Here is a 20,072-nt window from a genome sequence, read left to right on the forward strand (position 1 = left end):
AGTCAAAATTAGAAAACAATTCAATACCATCAGCTTCCAGCTATAGCTTGCTTCTATCAGACAGAAGATGCCCTCTGCCACGTCACACCATCAACTGTGAGTGATATTTAGACTCAATCCACACAAGTACCAGCTTTTTCATTTTGACTGGCCTTAATGGAGGCTCAGTTCACATTTATTGGACAGCAATTAATAAACAAAGACACAAGTGGTCCAAATTACTTTTATTTTCCACCAAAACCAGCCAATCAATATTTTTACAAAAGCAACCATTCCTCTAACCATAATTGCCAATCAGCCAATCTCAGCATCTTTCAACACCAACAAAGTGAGACATGGGCAGTTCAGTAATAGTGCTCCATTCAGATACTGGCACTGTCCAGGTACACTACAAGATTTCTCTCATGTATGTGATCCTTTATGAATATTTTAGGGACTATTTTACTAAAACTTTTTTTCAGTGGAAGGGATGAATCATGACAAGTTAAAGTTAAAATGTTTTAAAGTGTTGTTTTAAAGAAAATGAGAAAACCTTGAATAGCGATTGTGCTCTCTCGATGAAGGCTCTACCGTGTGGTAGTTGATCTTTCCTCGGCTCGGGACACAGCGCTTAGCAATCACAGTCACCAGTGGGCACTATTGCTTAAGCAGACAGCCAACACTATGACAGAATGACATATTTGAACCCGTCGCTGTTGGTTTATTTACTTAGATGCCTTTGTGCAGTTTTCATCAGTAAAAATCATAGTGTGTAGTTAGACTGCAGCCTTGTCACATCATAATTATATAACTGCAATTCTAGATCCCTAAGGAAACATTTTAACTAATCAACACAAACTGCAGTCTAACTTCACTCTGTAGTTACTGTATTGCACTCTTTATGAGACAGTAGTGGTAAAGTGTATAAACAGTAGTAATATACAAGTTTAAGCAGTACTAAAATATAAGTTGCTAATACCTAAAAATAAAGGGCCCTCGATTGTTTAGACTTTACTAACGGAACTTGCTTGTACCATACATATGCAGTATTTGGGATAGCACAAACCTTTCTATATTAACTATAGGACAGTCCAAGTAAATGTGAATGAATACAATAATCTATTTTTTTTTTTTTTTTTTTAATAACATTTGTAAAACTCATTTGATGAACACTGTTAAAAGATCCAAATAATGGGCTCCCAGCAACATCAAACTGGTGAAGATGGACCAAATCCTAATCAAATCCTTGAGCAAACAGTCATCCACACTCAAAGTATCTTCTATTCAACAGTTAAAAGTACAAAAAAAACCCCAAAAAACATTGACGACTTTATGTGAGGGACATTCAGAAGATGAAAGCATACCAACAGTAGGCCAGGCCAAAGTTATTTATCAATACTAAGTTGTCAGGAAATAAAATTTTAAAAATGTGTGTGCTACACATCCACTATCACAGATGCAATACGATTTTTCATTGCTTTTTAGCCATCACATTTGAGGGATCGAGTAAAGTGGAATAGATCTGTTCCTGTTGAAAACCGGAAGGTTCCGTTCTTAGCAGCTCATGAAGTTCTAACAGTTGGTCTCCTTGTCGGTCACCAGGACATAGCCCTCCCTGTTGGGATCCCCGTCCTGCTGGTGTAAGCCATTATCGGAAGCAAAGATGGCCAAGAGCTTCTCCTTCTCTTTCTTGGTCTTGGGTAGATCCTCAGAAGGTTTTATCAGATGGCAGATACGCTGTGGGAAATACACAATATCTGCTGTTAACAATGTAGCCGTACAGTGGTGTTGTCATGATACGGTATCTATGGGGTAATGGTAGCCAATGTTGGAGAGCCATGAATTACATGTAATGCGTTAATGTAATAGGATTACATTTTTCAGTAACTTGTAACTGTGATGGTCCAACTTTCAGACAAGTAACGAAACAGATTGCATTTTGTGAAAACATTCACAGTTACTTTTTGTTAAATTTGAAAAATGGACTACAGCTAATGCATAACGTGAAGTCATGTTACATGAATGCGCTTCTCATATCATCTTGCTGGAAAACGACATCTGAGGAGCAAACGTGTGGGTTCTGAGTGCTGGATCTTCAAAAAATATTTAGAGCTGCAGTCTGACCTAATAAAAAAAATCTCTGTAACATATAAACTGTACCTAAGAAGTAACAATTTGTAATGTAACTGGTTACATTGTTCTGTAAGGAACTTTGGTAACCATCAATTAATCTCTTTCCAAAGATGTTCAGTTGTGTGTGGTTCTCTTACACAGACAGTGCTTATATTGTATTTATACACATTTCAGCCTAAAATAACCTATTGACATAGGAACTGAATATGTGTGTCTGATTCGTACAACAAACATACATTTGGAACCAAACACTTGACTAGCCATGTAATAACATTCTAGTAACTTAGTAATTACCAATGCTTCACACGCTACATGGTAATTGTGTAATAACATAGCAAGATGTTACCAGATGTATTTACTTGGTAACACCATGGTACAGGTCATTTCCATGAAGCAACATACATTCACCAGACACCATGTAGAGCAAGTAATTATCACATTATTACACGGTTTTGTACGTGCCAACAATTAATCTTTGAGAATAGGTGCACAAGATGGGTGTTGTATGTAAACTCTTGTATTTTGTGAAACAACATTTGGATAAAAGGTCCCCTTTTATAATACTGTATTTACCTATAGGGACTGTAAATGAAACTGGACTGTCAAAAAGATCTATCTGCTTTCTTCTAAGATAAATTAAAGTGAAGACAAAATTATGGAGCATTGTAGTAGAAACAGGAATATTTTTACTACAGATCATGATTGTGGGTAATTGTAGCTTTGAGTGACTTTTTTACTGGTTTTAAGATAATTCACACCTCTCTCAGAGTGCCCTTGCTGGTGGCAATCTTGTAGATGATCCAGAGGGGGATGCACACCATGGAGGAGAGGGCAAGGAGCCAGCCCAGGGCATAACCCCACCAGGGGTACACATAACTCTTGTTATACCTCAGCGGAGTGTACTTGATGAGGGAGAAGGCAAAGGTTCCCTGTGAAGAGAGAATTGTACAGGAGGAGGCTACATCAGAAGACCTATATCATATTCAAAACTAGAACTATATGCTGTTTAACCCTTTGAGTAGTGTGTTTTTGAATGTTTTGATGGGCCCACTGGAGTGAGTTTTTTTTTTTTTTTTAATTTTTCATATTTACACTCCTCACAGACACATTTGTTAGTAGGCCTATTAGCAATTTATTTCACAATGAAAATATGTAAACAACTATTTCTTACCGTAAATAAACAAAACAAATAAATATGAATCGTTATTTTGTCATAGAGAAAGGTTTTGACAAAAATAACAGGTAATCAATAAACAACGATCAGGAGCAACAACACGTCCCGAAAAAAAATTTGAGAGAGAGATAGAGAGATCACATCCGGGTAAACACGTGGTGAGGGTGAATGAAGGCAGTGAGGAGAACGGAGGTCAGTGATCCTTGTCACACTATCTGAGCTTGGGCCAATCGGTGTTGAAAGTAAAAATTCTTCACTGATATTTTCACTAACACCTGATTCAGTAGAAGAATTTAAATCGGAATCGAATATAATTTCTAGTACTTCTTTCACACAGCATTTCTCGCAGTTTTTCAGATATTGTTGACATTTTGTGACTGGGTTTGTTGTGTGTGATTCTGTAAATATCTGGCAGTGGCACAAGAGACCACTACAAATTGTTACAGACACCTAGATTTGCTATATCAGATTGTCAGCAGTTTTGTAGACTCAGTAATTCAAGTTCAAAGTTCAAGTTCAAAGCTCAAAATGTGCAGAATGTACCAGTACGTTCGTACTCCCTGGGGACCATTAATTCAATAATGCACCAGTACGTTCGCACTACTCAAAGGGTTAACATGTGTTTAACTGTTTTGATGTTTTCCATAATCAAAATGGGTTTAAGTAATTGTAGTTAACAAAATAACCTCATAAATACTGTTTTGAGCTACCATTAGCTAAATAGGTCTCAAATGTGTGTCTGAAAGAAAAACATGTTATAGCACACATGTATTTTCATTTTATAGCTTGACATCTGGTTCTTCTTTAGGCTTAAGCTCTCAGTTTCTGAGCCTTATTTTTCAGGTTGTCTGTTTACTCTTGCACTTCCTGAGTCATTTCACCTCAGCAGTTCTTCTGGGTCAGTCATGTTACTGGCTGAAAGCATGTCATTTCATAGAGTTAGCACTTGCTTGGTTAATGACAGAAAGAAGCCATTGAATGGGTGAGACAATGTCACCCTCCGGGTGAAATAACCAAATGAGTACAACACTAACTGAATGCATGGTTTGCAAACAGAGATTTCTTTGGCCAGGAGGTGAAATACCATATAAAAATAGAAGTTTACATATTCTTTTAAAAAACTGGACATTTGCCATATTGAGCCATTTAATACAAAAAAACGTGAACTTATAATACAGTGGCCTGAGAATATGATAGTCAGCACTCACATATCCGACCCTATAAAATGTTGACTTCAGTGACAGATTAAATGAGTTTAACGCATATCTGATTATTTCATTTGATTTGACATGTATGTAGGTGAGCACGCTCTAACCTACCCCCTACCACACAAACAACCCCCTGCCCTGCAAGCACACATTTTGTATGGAAAGAAAAAATATGACTTGGATTTGAGGAACTGTACAGAGAGGAGTAAATAGCAGCGTGTATTTGTCTTTTCTTTGGCATGTTGCCGGTTTTCCTTTTTTTTCTTATATCTGACATATCACATGAGATGGATTATGATGGTAGAAGATTTGATTCAGCAGGGTCAAGGTAGGATATTTCCAGCAATCTGTCGAATGCTTAACTATTTGAAGATGGTCCGTCTTAGTTTCGTTTTTCATCCAGAGGGGTCTGTCATTGATGCTTTCATTGAAATTTGTTAGCTCACGAGTTGGGGAATAACACAGCAGTAAAAGACAAACATTTTTTCAGGGAATACAAAAAAGAAACAATGTCAAAAATACATAGCTGAAAGGACTGTGTTTTAAAATAAGTAGGCTTTCATTTAGATGTACTGTATTGCTTTTGTTGGTACAGTGCTATATTTTCAACAAAGTACTTTAATTCAGAACGATATGATTCTGAAAATATCACTTGCCAAAAGAGACGACACGTGGACTGTAATACAGTACATACTTAAATCTGGTACATACTGTAGCAGTATGTAAAATTCCCCATTAAATTAAATCAAAATATTACAGAACTGCATAAAACGTAAAAGGCAATGCAATTCAGAAAAAGATTAAAAAAAAAAAAAAAAACACAGTTTCCAGAATTAAAACAGTATCCAAAGTCATTATTTAAAATTGCAGAATATACTGTAGTGTTCGATAAGGTCCTTATATCACAGTTCACTTGCAAATGAAAATGCACAAAAGCAATTAAAGATCACAAACTAACAAAATGCATTGCAGTATCTACAACTGTTTAATGATTAACTGTTTTACATTACAGTAGCTGGTCTTGTTTGCTTTGTTTTGGCTGCATTTTCATCAGCTGATTAACTGGAGGAAGCACTGTGTAAATGCACAATAAAAACAGACTGATTTGCGCATGCAAGTAAAAAAACACAGGCTGTGATGTATAATTAAATGAATTGTAACACTGAAGAAATGAGCTTTGTATCAGAAAACTGGTGACGGAGTCGGAAATCGCTTATGACGTGTAAGCGCATGTTACAGAAAGACAATGATTCTTGGTGGTAAATCTCCCTCCAGACTTGTGAGGGCACTAAGTAATGGGAACATTATCCTCTGAACTACTTGACCTGACACACTGTTCTGATGGTTAAAAGAAAGTCGGTCGTGTAGAAGAGAGACAGAGCTTCGGTACACTAACTCATTGATCCGGAAGATAAATAATGTGGCAGTCGCGGATTACAGGAGCAACTGCAATCATTTACCATGGAGTCTTGAGTGATGGTATAAATAGGGGTCAAAGCGATGTATCTGTTCCTTCATTTTGGTTTGAGCATTTAAACCTGTAAGAACCCGTGAGAGACCCAGTGATAAAAAGTACCATGAGTGGTTTTGTTTGTCTATAACTGTTTGTTTCTAATTATTAGACGGCTAATATGTTCCAGAGCTGTCACCAAGGACCAGCACAAAACCCAAAACAGCACTTCACTTTTCTCATGAATAAACTTGTACCACCCACCACGAGCACTGCAGCACGCACCCAGCACTGGTGACCGTGTTTGTACATTGTGGGAAAGATACGTGTGTTTATTATTTGGAACTGCAACCCGTTTTTGTTTCCAGTGCAATACACATTGCTGTTTATTCCCTGGAATTATTGTTTGGTCACCAGACCAGGATTATAATAAATAAAACCCCTTTTTCTAACTGGATTGATTGTATTCTTAATACAATTGTAGTAAAACACGACTGACATGTATCTGGGTAACGGATATCCAAGTTCTGACGAGTATCTAGGTAACGGACATCTAAGTGTTAACTTGTATCTGGATAACGGATATTCAAGTGCTGACTGTATGCATCTGAAAAACAATACAATAAAAACTTACAGCACAGACAGCAGGAGTGAAGAACATCCAGCAGTACTTGATGAGAGGTCCAGGTCTGTAACCAATCATGTCTTCAATGTTGTCATAGAAACGATCAGCACCTACAAGAGAGACACAGTGAATTATGGACAGCAAAAAAGCCAACTTCTATTAGGAATTATTAAATCTCTGCACAACTAAAACATCAACTGAAAAACGTGACCTTTTAATGAACTTCATAATCTGAACTGGTAAACATGCACTGTACTATAAATATATCAGTTTACTTTATAACTCGCATTTACTTAACCGGAAGAATCGTTAATTATCGTAAAATTACATTTTTGCGCAAACATTGGACTATTTCCCTTTTGGGTCAATGTAGCTCTTGACAATGATACTACATACCTAACTTCAGGATAAGTAAACCTTTATCCACTATGTCACAAAGCTAACTGTACCATATGCTGCTTCCTGACACTCACTTTAAATGTAACCTTTAGGCTCAAACATTTTATAATTGACTTAAGTAAATATTATGTCTGTAATTTAATTCATGAATAGCTGGTTTCACAGACACTGATCAGCACAGACTACCTCATATTAAACTTTAATTCATTAGTCTAGTGTTGTTTTTTTAGAACATTTACAAACGAGAGGCCATTCAGCTAATCAAATCCTCAAATTCCTAGTAGCCGATTAATCCTTCATCTTTGTCAAGCTGGGAATAGCAAACTATGGATCCTACAGTATACAGTGTTTTGCGCAACCTATCCTGCCCCAAATCTTAAGAGGCAAAAATGTGGTGAAATAACTGTCACTAATTCTTTGGGGTGTTTTTGTTTTGTTTTGGGTTTTTTTAAATCTGGACCTGAAAAAGGCCAATGTGATGAAAACTGTTGCACTTCCATATCACATATCACATTTTTGAAAGAAACACATGTAACAATTTTAAAACACGATATCTTGTGCATATATATTATATATATATATATACACACACACACATACACACACACAGCTCTGGAAAAAATTGAGACCACTGCAATTTTTTCTTAAATCAGCATCTCTACATGTATGACAGCCATTCCATTCCAGTGTCTGTTGAATTCCAACACAGGCGCACCTCATTCTACTGAATGAGGTACTGATTAGGGGATCACCTGAACCAAATCTTATTTAATGAGGAAAAGTATAAAAACCACTCCTGTGGTCATCACTATCCTCTTGCAATAGGACCAACTGGATGGCAAAACAGTGCTAGTAGTACCTCAAAAGTAATTGGAATAAAAAAATAACTATTGACCATGCCCAAAGAGTTGAAAAGGAAAGTTGAGTGAGGAAAAGAAGGGTTCAATTCTGGCTTTCCTGGCAGAGGGATACAGTGAGCATCGGGTTGCTTCCATCCTTAAAATTTCAAAGACGGCGGTTCATAAGAACAAGGTCAAGCAGCAAACATTGGGGACAACAAAGCTACAGACCGGCAGAGGGCGAAAACGACTCTCCACTGACCGGGATGACCGCCAACTCATTCAAATGTCACTCAGCAACCGTAGGATGACATCAATTGACCTACAAAAAGAACGGCAAACGACAGCTGGAGTGAAGTGCACGACGAGGACGGTTCGAAACAGGCTTCTAGGGGCAGGGCTGAAGTTGTACAAAGCTAGAAAAAAGCCCTTCATCAAAAAGAAGCAAAGAAGAGCCAGGCTGAGGTTTGCAAAAGACCATAAGGATTGGACTGTAGAGGACTGGAGTAAGGTCATCTTTGATGAGTCCAATTTTCAGCTTTGCCCAACACCTGGTCGTCTAATGGTTAGACGGAGACCTGGAAAGGCCTACAAGCCACAATGTATCGCACCCACTGTGCCATGTGGTGGAGGATCGGTGATGATTTGGGGGTGCTTCAGCAAGGCTGGAATCGGGCAGATTTGTCTTTGTGAAGGACGCATGAATCAAGCCAAGTACAAGGTTGTCCTGGAAGAAAACTTGCTTCCTTCTGCTCTGATAATGTTCCCCAACTCTGAGGATTGTTTTTTCCAGCAGGACAATGCTCCATGCCACACAGCCAGGTCAATCAAGGTGTGGATGGAGGACCACCAGATCAAGACCCTGTCATGGCCAGCCCAATCTCCAGACCTGAACCCCATTGAAAACCTCTGGAATGTGATCAAGAGGAAGATGGATGGTCACAAGCCATCAAACAAAGCCGAGCTGCTTGAATTTTTGCGCCAGGAGTGGCATAAAGTCACCCAACATCAATGTGAAAGACTGGTGGAGAGCATGCCAAGACGCATGAAAGCTGTGCTTGAAAATCATGGTTATTCTATCAAATATTGATTTCTGAACTCTTCCTAAGTTAAAACATTAGTATTGTGTTGTTTAAAAATGAATCTGAACTTATTTTCTTTGCATCATTCGAGGTCTGACAACACCATCTTTTTTGTTGTTTTGACCAGTTGTCATTTTCTGCAAATAAATGCTCTAAATGACAATATTTTTATTTTGAATATGGGAGAAATGTTGTCAGTAGTTTATAGAATAAAACAAAAATTTTAATTTTACCCAAACACATACCTATAAATAGTAAAAAAAGATAAACTGATAATTTTGCAGTGGTCTCAATTTTTTCCAGAGCTCTCTCTCTCTCTCTATCTATATATATATATATATATATATATATATATATATATATATATATATATATATATATATATATATATATATATATGTTTTATACAGATGTGTTTCATTCAGAAATGTACGTTTGAGACTGACATAATTAATCTAAGTGCACATCATTTTTTTGTTAGCTAATTCTTATGTTCTTTCTTATGTTCTTAATTGCTTTAACAGTGACCTGAAGTTGGCCATTCCAGTGGCCATTCTCAACAGGTCCTCCTTGTCTGCTTCCTCATTTTAAATCAGGGACTGTGGATACCGTTCTGGAACCCCTCATACAAAACTTCCATTTGGTCCATCTAATAAGGCAGACTCAACACACGATGCTTTAAAACTACCATGGCTGAGCTCTTTATTAACAGTTTTTTCTTCCATTAATAGTTTTAGCGATACGCATTTCTGAAGTAGCCAAGATTAACAGATTCCGGGAACCAATTTCTACAGATGCCACAAAAACCTTAAAAGAATGAGCTAAGAGATAATTAAATCAGCTGAAATCAGGAAAAAAAAAAACTACAGTTGAGGGTATTCCCCAGCATTTTTTAGGTTTTGCTTCACTTCTTTTTGTTTGTTTTTTTTGTCTGACTTATGCATTACACATAATGGTGTCATTTTTTTCCGATCAAGAATTGAAAAAACTACTTTGTATGCAAGGGGATTTCATTCAATCTTTCTTAAAGTAATTGCAGCTAATGAAATATTTCCATAAATGTTCTCCACTAAATCCATTCATTATATAGGTATGTTTTAGCAAACTTGTCTTTTCATTTTAAAACATGGTATCTGGTACTACTCCAGGTGAAAGAAAGCTCTGTTTGCAACTATGCTTTTAGACTGCTTGGCACTTTGAGTCATTTTTGCTAGGACAGTGAAACTGTCCCGATCCCTTCACCTGCTTCTTTCCTGTCAATAATCAAACAGCTGCTTCCCCTATTGACATGCTTTCAGTCAGTAACATGATCCAGAAGAAACTGCTGGGGTGAAATGAACAAACTGTAACAGACTTCCTGGAAAGCATGGTAAGCAAACGAAGAAACCTTTTTTTAACCTAGCGTAGTACCAGATGTTTATTTTAAAATTAAACATAACATAAGAAAGTTTACAAACTTCGGCCCATCTTGCTCGTTTGGTTGTTAGTAGCTTATTGATCCCAAAATCTCATCAAGCAGCTTCTTGAAGGATCCCAGGGTGTCAGCTTCAACAACATTACTGGGGAGTTGATTCCAGACCCTCACAATTCTCTGGGTAAAAAAAGTGTCTCCTATTTTCTGTTCTGAATGCCCCTTTTTCTAAACTCCATTTGTGACCCCTGGTCCTTGTTTCTTTTTTCAGGCTGAAAAAGTCCCTTGGGTCGACACTGTCAATACCTTTTAGAATTTTGAAAGCTTGAATTAGGTCGCCACGTAGTCTTCTTTGTTCGAGACTGAACAGATTCAATTCTTTTAGCCTGTCTGCATATGACATGCCTTTTAAGCCCGGAATAATTCTGGTCACTCTTCTTTGCACTCTTTCTAGAGCAGCAATATCTTTTTTATAGCGAGGTGACCAGAACTGCACACAGTATTCAAGATATGGTCTTACTAGTGCATTGTACAGTTTTAACATTACTTCCCTTGATTTAAATTCAACACTTTTCACAATGTATCCGAGCATCTTGTTAGCCTTTTTTATAGCTTCCCCACATTGCCTAGATGAAGACATTTCTGAGTCAACAAAAACTCCTAGGTCTTTTTCATAGATTCCTTCTCCAATTTCAGTATCTCCCATATGATATTTATAATGTACATTTTTATTTCCTGTGTGCAGTACCTTACACTTTTCTCTATTAAATGTCATTTGCCATGTGTCTGCCCAGTTCTGAATCTTGTCTAGATCATTTTGAATGACCTTTGCTGCTGCAACAGTGTTTGCCACTCCTCCTACTTTTGTGTCGTCTGCAAATTTAACAAGTTTGCTTACTATACCAGAATCTAAATCATTAATGTAGATTAGGAATAGCAGAGAACCTAATACTGATCCCTGTGGTACACCGCTGGTTACCACACTCCATTCTGAGGTTTTTCCTCTAATCAGTACTTTCTGTTTTCTACATGTTAACCACTCCCTAATCCATGTACATGTGTTTCCTTGAATCCCAACTGTGTTCAGTTTGAGAATTAATCTTTTGTGCGGGACTTTGTCAAAAGCTTTCTGGAAATCTAAATAAACCATGTCATATGCTTTGCAATTATCCATTATCGATGTTGCATCCTCAAAAAAATCAAGCAAGTTAGTTAGACAATTTTAGGTAATTTTCCATTTTGGATCTTATTATAGTTTCCATAAGTTTGCATATAATAGAAGTCAGGCTTACTGGTCTGTAGTTACCTGGTTCAGTTTTGTTTCCCTTTTTGTGGATCGGTATTACGTTTGCAATTTTCCAGTCTGTCGGTACCACCCCTGTGTCAAGAGACTGCTGCATGATCTTGGTTAGCGGTTTGTAAATTACTTCTTTCATTTCTTTGAGTACTACTGGGAGGATCTCATCCGGCCCAGGGGATTTGTTTATTTTAAGAGCTCCTAGTCCCTTTAACACTTCTGCCTCAGTTATGCTAAAGTTATTTAAAACTGGATAGGAACTGGATGACATGTGGGGCATGTTTTCAGTATCTTCCTTTGTAAAAACTTGTGAAAAGTAATCATTTAATATATTTGTTATTTTTTTCTTCATCTACGATTTTGCCATTTGTATCTCTTAAACATTTAACCTCCTCTTTGAATGTTCTCTTGCTGTTGTAATATTGGAAAAACATTTTGGAATTGGTTTTAGCTCCCTTAGCAATGTTCATTTCTATTTCTCTCTTGGCCTTCCTAACTTCCTTTTTGACTTGCGTTTGCAGTTCCAAGTACTTTCTTTTTGGTCCTTTTTTAATGCTCTGTAAAGTGCCTTTTTTCGCTGAATATTTGTTTTAATTGATCTATTAAACCATTTTGGCAATTTAGTTTTACATTTAGATTTGTCTACTTTAGGGATGTAATTGTTTTGCGCCTCTAGTACTACATTTTTGAAGAACAACCATCCTTCTTCTGTGGGTGTTTTCTCTATTTTACTCCAATCTACTTCTGTTAGTCTCTGTTTCATGCCTTCATAGTTTGCTTTTCTAAAATTGTAAACCTTAGCTTTAGTCTTTACTTTTGAGGATTTAAAAAACACTTCAAATGAGACCATGTTGTGGTCTGAGTTTGCCAGTGGTTCTCTGACCTCTGTTTTAGTTATTCTATCTTCGTTATTTGAAAAGACTAAATCAAGGCATGCCTCCCCTCTAGTGGGTGCCTTCACAAATTGTGTTGGGAAGCAGTCATTTGTCATTTCCACCATTTCTATTTCATCCTTCGCGCTACCCATCGGGTTTTCCCATTTTATTTGGGGGAAGTTGAAATCCCCCATTAGTATGGCTTCTCCTTTGTTAACACATGTTTGCTATACTATATTTCTTTAAAATATGCACTTTTGAGAACTATTTAGCTAAAGAAAAGGCACGTGGATAATTTATAGAATCATTTTGCAAGCTACAATTAAGCTAAAACATTTTTCAAATCATCACAGTATTGCAGTTTTGTAACTGGAAGAGTAAAACAATGTCCCAGATTTCTATTCATTTTGTGGTCAGGTAAGGACTGCCAAAATGTTAAACATCACTTGTGTCTATTTATATACAATGATACTAATTGGTTAAAATGAGTGAAATGTAATTTGACTATTGTTGACCAATTATGTTTGCCCATGATAGTGTTCTTATACAATTGTAGCTAACTGTATTCACAGCATTTTAATTAGATGGGCCATGAACAATTAAACAATTTGCCAAGAAAGATACCGTCAGATAACCTTGAGGAATCCTAGCTCAGCCATTGACTCACTGTGTGTGACCCTGAGCAATTCACTTAACCTCCTTGTGTCCCATCCTTCAGATGAGACATAAAAACAAGGTCCTATTGTAAGTGTCTCTGCAGCAGCAGTTGTGATGCATAGTTCACCCCCTAGTCTTTGTAAGTCGCTTTGGATAAAAGTGCCTGCTACATGACTAATTAATTAAAGAAATCTGTGTTTGTAGGTCGAGGGAAATTGTATCAACCCTTTCAGGGCCTTCTTTCCTGTCAGTAACCAACAACCTGCTTTCCAAGAGTGACTGACATGCTTTGTAGCCAGGACCTAGTAATAGACTTCCTTAAAAGGCAAAGGAATGAAACTGAGAACTTTTTTACCTAGTGCAGTACTAGATATTTTAAAACATAAAACGTGTGTGTGTTCAAAACGACACGTGTGACACCTATACAGTGAACAGAAGTGCATGACAGGAACGGTTTCATGAAATGATATGTTAGCAACAATATATTTAAGAGTGTAAATCAGCATTTCAAAATCAATGTCTGCATGTCTTATTAGCACTTGATTACTGTTCTCTGTTTTCTTACATGGATGACATTTTGGTGGTTTTTTATACTTTAATTCAGAATTTGCTATTTCCTGGATCCTGGTCTATCTGGAATCAAAACATATGCCCTACAGGTAACAGGAAGCAGTAGTTACATTTATTAATCCAAAGCATTGTACTCTACATTAAAAAAGCAAAGAGCCAAAGATGCTGAATGCAAGAATAGAGGTACATAGATGTGAATACAGGTTCTCAAGCCTTAATAAGATCTTTAGAAGCGTTATAAGTACTAAACTAAAATTTGTTTGATCATTGAATACCAAGCCAGACTAAAATGTATTGATTTTATGCATTGATTATAATGAAAGACATTTAATTCATTTTGCATGCTTGCATGGTTACGGTTATACTATGCATTTGCCGTATTTTTATATCTATCTGGGATGTACAGTGTTCTATGCTTTACCATGCTTTTACTATGCTTTACCTAAGCAAACTTTGCAGTTACACAATCAGAACAATTAGGTGCTATTTAGCGATGTGTATATTAGGCACTCAATTAACTGCTAATTTCAGTATATCAGTGTGCGTTTATAAAGCACTATATTGATGTACAGAGGATGGACAATAGGGCTGGTATGGACTGGGACAATTAGGAAACCATTTCCCAGCATAAACAGATACCTGTTCTGTATTAGTTATTTGTAAGAAATAATATTTTAGTATAAAGCTGAGATTGTGCCCCATTGTATTGTCTGTTAAATTCCCACACAGAAGCTACTACAATACTCACCATAGACCCAAGCTATGCAAACTGTTTCGAAAATAGCCACAAACAGGAGACATATCCCACTGGCAGCATAGTAATCAAAGAGCTGGAAAACGTACATCCCACCCTGAAACACAGACACACAGGCAGGTAGCATATTAATAATAAAAATGGAAGGTGAAAAATACATACATTATTATTCTTACTATTATAATTAATATTATTTTACTGTACATTACTTATTTTTTATAGAAAATGCAAAGCAATTAAGTGTTATTGTTCATTACTGATGTTAAAACTATAAACGTTCAGTGCTGTGTTCCAGTCAGTCGCCAGCACAATAAACAGCAACGAGGAGCACAACAGAACAAAGCAATGAGGAGCACAAGAGAACAAGCACATCCAATAAACAGCAACGAGGAGCACAACAGAACACAGCAATAAGGAGCACAAGAGAACAAACACACCCAATAAACAGCAACGAGGAGGACGAAAGAACAAACACACCCAATAAACAGCAACAAGGAACACGAGAACAAACACACCCAAGTGCACAGTTCACACATCCTAGTCTCTGTAAATCGCATTGAATAAAGCTGTCTGGTATATAAACAAATAATAATAATTTCCATATTCAGTATTAAGGCTATAACAAAGGGTACATTTTGTCCTTCGAAGGTCCGGAACACATTACCGAAGGAAGGTTAGAACCTTCTGTGGTACTAATTTGCTTAATTTAGTGGTGACGTCACCATAGCTACCAGCTTATATTTGACTGCAAATCCTATGTTTTACAGGTAATATAGGTAAATACGTTATACAGAACAGTAATCATGTTTTAATAATTTCAATACAAATAAAAATTCAAGTTGTTTATTTACACATAATTGATGCTTCTTGCGATATATACAGGGCTGAGAAAAAAGTTTGTGAACCCCTTAGGATTTATACATATTTCAAACCTAAAATGTTATTAGATCTTAATCTAAGTCCTAATACTAGATAAAGATAACCTGATTAAACAAATGACACAAAAACATGATACTTTTTCAACATTTACTTATCCACAAATGATTCAACGTTCAATATCCATGTATGAAAAAGTATGTGAACCTTTAGATTCAGTAACTCGTGGCACCCCCATGAACAACAATGACTTCAACTAAGCATTTCCTGTAACTGTTGGTCAGTCTCTCACATCGGTTTTGAGGAATTTTGGCCCATTCCTCCTTACAGAACTGCTTCAGCTCGGTGACATTTGAGGGTTTCCTTGCAAGGACAGCTCACTTCAGGTCCTGCCACAACATTTCGATGGGGTTTAGGTCCTGACTAGGCCATTCTAAAACACAGAATTTCTTCTTCTGCAGCCATTCTTTTGTAGATCTGCTTGTATGTTTAGGATCATTGTCTTGCTGCATGACCCACTTTTGGTTCAGCTTCAGCTCACGGACAGATGGCCTGACATTCTCCTCTAGAATCTTCTGATACAATGGAGAATTCATGATTGTGTCAATGATGGGAAGCCATCCAGGTTCTGAGGCCCCAAACCATTACACTCCCACCACCATGCTTGGCGGTTGGGTTGAGGTTCTTCGGTTCAAACGCAGCGTTTGGTTTTCTCCAAACATAACGTTTCTCACCGAGGCCAAAAAGTTCTACCTTTGACTCGTCTGTTAGAGAACATTGTTCCACAAGTCTTGTGGATCATCTATGTGCTCTTTGGCAAACTTCAGATGGGCTACAATGTTATTTTTAGAGAGCAATGGTTTCCTCCTGGCTGTCCTTCCAGAACACCATTCTTGTTCAGTCTTTTTCTGGTAGTTGAGTCATGAACGCTCACATTAGCCAAGGTCAGATCCTTGGATGTTACTCTGGGGTTCTTTGTGACTTCCTTGATGATTTTCCGGTTTGTTCTTGAAGAGATTTTGGTAGGATGACTGCTCCTGGGTAGAGTGACTGTGGTCTTGAACTTTCTCCATTTGTAGACTGACAGTCTGACAGTGGATTGGTGGAGCCCCAAGTCCTTAGAAATGCTTTCGTAACCCTTTCTAGACTGATGAGCATCAATAACTGTTTTTCTGAGGTGCTCAGAGATTTCTTTTGATTGTGGCATGACATGTTTCCATACACCTGTACGGTGAAGACCAAACTCACAAAGTTTCTGATCTTTATATAAGGCTGGTTTTTATTCAAGGCAGCTATCATGGTAAAACTGTGAAATTTCCATAATTATTATTGGGGTCCACAAACTTTCTCAGCACTGTACAGTAAGCTTGCATTGCAGCAGCACCAGCTGCAGCAGAATCAGGCAAAACAAAGCTTCATTTAACAGTCACATTTTACTACTATTAAAAATATTAATAACAACATTAACTTATGCTTGTCAAGTAACCCCGGAGATTGTTTGCACAGTTTGCATTCAATTTTTTATTTTGGTCATCTGGGCATTTAACAAAAAATCACAAACAGCAGAGGGGTTTCAAGAAATTTCTTTCAATATAGCTTATGCTATACAACGCTTTGCTGTCGAGATGACGAATTAAAAAATTAAAGGTTTGCATCTGGATAACACAAACTGGAGGGGGGAGGGGTGGACACTGCTCAGTTTTCTCTTACACTGTCTTGTACACCAGGTATTCAGTACATGTTTTACTGAAGCACTACAGACACTATAGGTACCGCCCTAGTGCTTTGGATACTACATCCCGCTCCATACATGGCAGAGGCGCCATATAGAGTTGCTACGTATAACGATTTGGTAGTGGATTTTAGTACAACTTTTATTTACGTAATATGCATTATACAAATCCAAAGATCTAATTTTTGCATGCGAGTGACATGTAACGTGTGATTTCTAGTATTCTAGTAATTTTTGTAAAAATTATATAAAAAAATATATCTTTTGAAGGCAAATGTTCCAATTTAAAACATTTTTATGTTATATACATCACAATAAGTGCATTCCCTAGTATATTTCCATATTGACAAAACAAGTTAATTGTCACTCGGATATCTTGTAATATACATAAGCATGGAAAAAACTTTTTTGGTGCGATTCCTTTCTAAAATATCGATAAATCGTTTACTATAAATGATATAGATGTCACAATAGATGCGTTTCCCATTATATTTCCATGTTGAAAAAACAAGTTAATTGTCATTAAACCCAGATGTCCTGTAATATACATATGCGTGGATAAAAATGCTTGGGGTCTGCAAAACTTTCTTTGGTGACTTACTTCTCTTACTCTATTACATGTATTTAATTTTTTCGCCATTTCACCTAAGAGTGTTGGGAGCTACAAATTAACAGCGAGATGGTGCTTTTGGCCGATTTATTTTTGCTGTGCCAACACCCTGAGCACACGTAAACCATCCTTGCTGATAACTTGGCATGTAGTTCCTCTCAATCTCCCGACTCTTCCAGAATTGAAAGCCTGTTTAATTTAAACGCATCGTGTTTGTGTGTTCACTGCCAGCGGCCAGAGCAGCAACACAGAACTTTCCCAGTCTACCTGAAAACCGTTCGGGACCTCGCATAAGAAGCAGAGCATATGATTTTGTTTTAATATTCTAAATTGTATGAAAATATAATATAATTAAATTGATTCTATATGTTATTATTATTATTATTATTATTATTATTATTATTATTATTATTATTAATTTGTTAGTGTTGTGATATAAATAGAATAAACGACGAAGCCCCATTGAATAATGAAAATACACAACAAAGTGCAGAAGGATCAAATAACCCACTCAATCTTTGCTTTCATTGGCTTCAGCTCCATTCACTTTGTTGTATATTTTCCGTATTCAATGATGCTTCGTCGTTTATCCTCTATATGTACAATTTTCTAGTACAAACAATGTGTCACAGTCAAGCAATATATACTATAGACCAGAGGTGCCGTCACAGATAAAAAAATAAAAAAAAAGTAGGGGGGGGGGCCACTAGACTAATGTTGGACCAAAAATCTATTAATTTTGTATGTTGCAAACACAAGGGCAGCTCTTACTGCAAGTAACATTCTATAAAGAGGTCAATGTAAAGCACCTGACTTTATCCTGAACCTCTACTACTACAGCTGAGGTATGACATACAGGAGGGTAAAATTACAAATCTGCATATCCTTCCACTGTAGTAACATTCCCATAGACATTAACCCTTTAACTATCACTTATCAAAGTAAGCATCTGAGAAACAAAATAGCTATATCAACTTGTTGATAATTCAATAGAACATAACTTTGCAAGAAATGCATTTTTTGCCAAATCAAACAAATAAACCCTTGTATAATTCTCAACCACCTGGCTGAGCAAACAGACAAAGGTTTAAATGAACTCAGCAAGAACAGTGCCTGTTTCTTAATGCTGTTCTGCTGCTGGTCAAGCACAACAGGATCTGTAGAAGTTGTATTTAAAATTGTCCATACTGGGAATGCTCTTCATTTAAACTGTAATAATATCTGCAGGAATATATGTACTGACGTATATTCCTACCCAAACGCCTTAAAAATGTCATTTGTGCTTATTTAAAAAAAATCGATTAACAGCCAGATTGACTTAATGAGCCTTTCATTTACTCCAGCAAATGATATGTTGCATACTAAAATTATTTGAAATCAAAGTTTGTGTTGAGAGTCATATTTCTAACACTAAAACAGTAAGGAGAAACACACACAAGTAAATACTGCACTCTTGTTCTTACGTCTTCCAATGAATGCTGCAATATACACGTATATTTTACTTTCCCTTCCATATATGATCGTATTTTTCAAGTAATACAAAAACACAGGATTATTTTATATCTCTATTCATAACCAAGTTAATTTCCAATCAATACTCTGCAAACAGTGAACCAGATATATTTTTTAAATGTATAGCTAGAAAAATGTCTTAGCTTGTTTGCCAGATGTAATTAAGAAATAGAGATGCTTTAACAATGCTAATGACAGCTTTAACACTAGAAGAACCGAAGAGAGATATACTCAGACCTAGAAGCCCTGCAGCAGTCTTTCAGACGGCTGTATTAAAAACACTGTAAACAGTATAATGAAAGGAGAAACAGTCGGACGTAATTATTATTTTTTTTTATTATTACGTACGCGACAAACATCCGAAACATTATTTATATATACACACACACTTATATTTTGTTATGATTGTGTATGCCACCAACATCTGAAACATTATATATATATATATATATATATATATACACACACACACACACACACACATATATGTACCAGTCAAAAGTTTGAGTAAGTACACTTGCTGGAAACTAGTTTTGTTTTTTTTTCATAATTAAAAATGTTTTACGTATACGTTTCTGTAAATATTTGAAAATGAAAACACATGTTACATATACAAAACAAAAAATAAGAATTATCAAAGCAATGTTCAAGAAAATTGAAAATTGTTTCTAAATCTTGGATTCCTCAAAATAGCTACGCTTTTCCTTAATAACAGCCTCACAAACACAAGGCATTCGGTTAACAAGTTTCAGCAGGAAATCATCCGACATTTCTTCCCAGCTCTTCTGCAGTAGTTCCCAGAGATGTAGGGCACTTGTGGGTAGCTTTGCTTTGACTTCTGTTCAGTTCGTCCTATACAAGTTCTAAAGGGATTGAGATCTGGAGACTG

General features: G+C 36.6%; 1 protein-coding gene across 1 annotated transcript in view; it reads right to left on the reverse strand.

The window, feature by feature from the left end:
* Positions 1 to 217: 217 nt before the first annotated feature.
* LOC121318621 (sodium- and chloride-dependent GABA transporter 2-like) overlaps positions 218 to 20,072 on the reverse strand; it is a 135,179-nt gene continuing 115,324 nt past the window's right edge. Inside the window, exons 12-15 of the mRNA XM_041255491.1 lie at positions 14,448 to 14,550; positions 6,579 to 6,679; positions 2,871 to 3,041; positions 218 to 1,716 (exon numbers count right to left, since the gene is read on the reverse strand). Coding sequence (XP_041111425.1) covers positions 1,552 to 1,716; positions 2,871 to 3,041; positions 6,579 to 6,679; positions 14,448 to 14,550 — 540 coding nt within the window. The 3' untranslated portion in view covers positions 218 to 1,551. The remainder of the gene's footprint in view (positions 1,717 to 2,870; positions 3,042 to 6,578; positions 6,680 to 14,447; positions 14,551 to 20,072) is intronic.

This window comes from Polyodon spathula, chromosome 7 (assembly GCF_017654505.1).
Source record: "Polyodon spathula isolate WHYD16114869_AA chromosome 7, ASM1765450v1, whole genome shotgun sequence".
In the NCBI taxonomy this organism is placed as follows: domain Eukaryota; kingdom Metazoa; phylum Chordata; class Actinopteri; order Acipenseriformes; family Polyodontidae; genus Polyodon; species Polyodon spathula.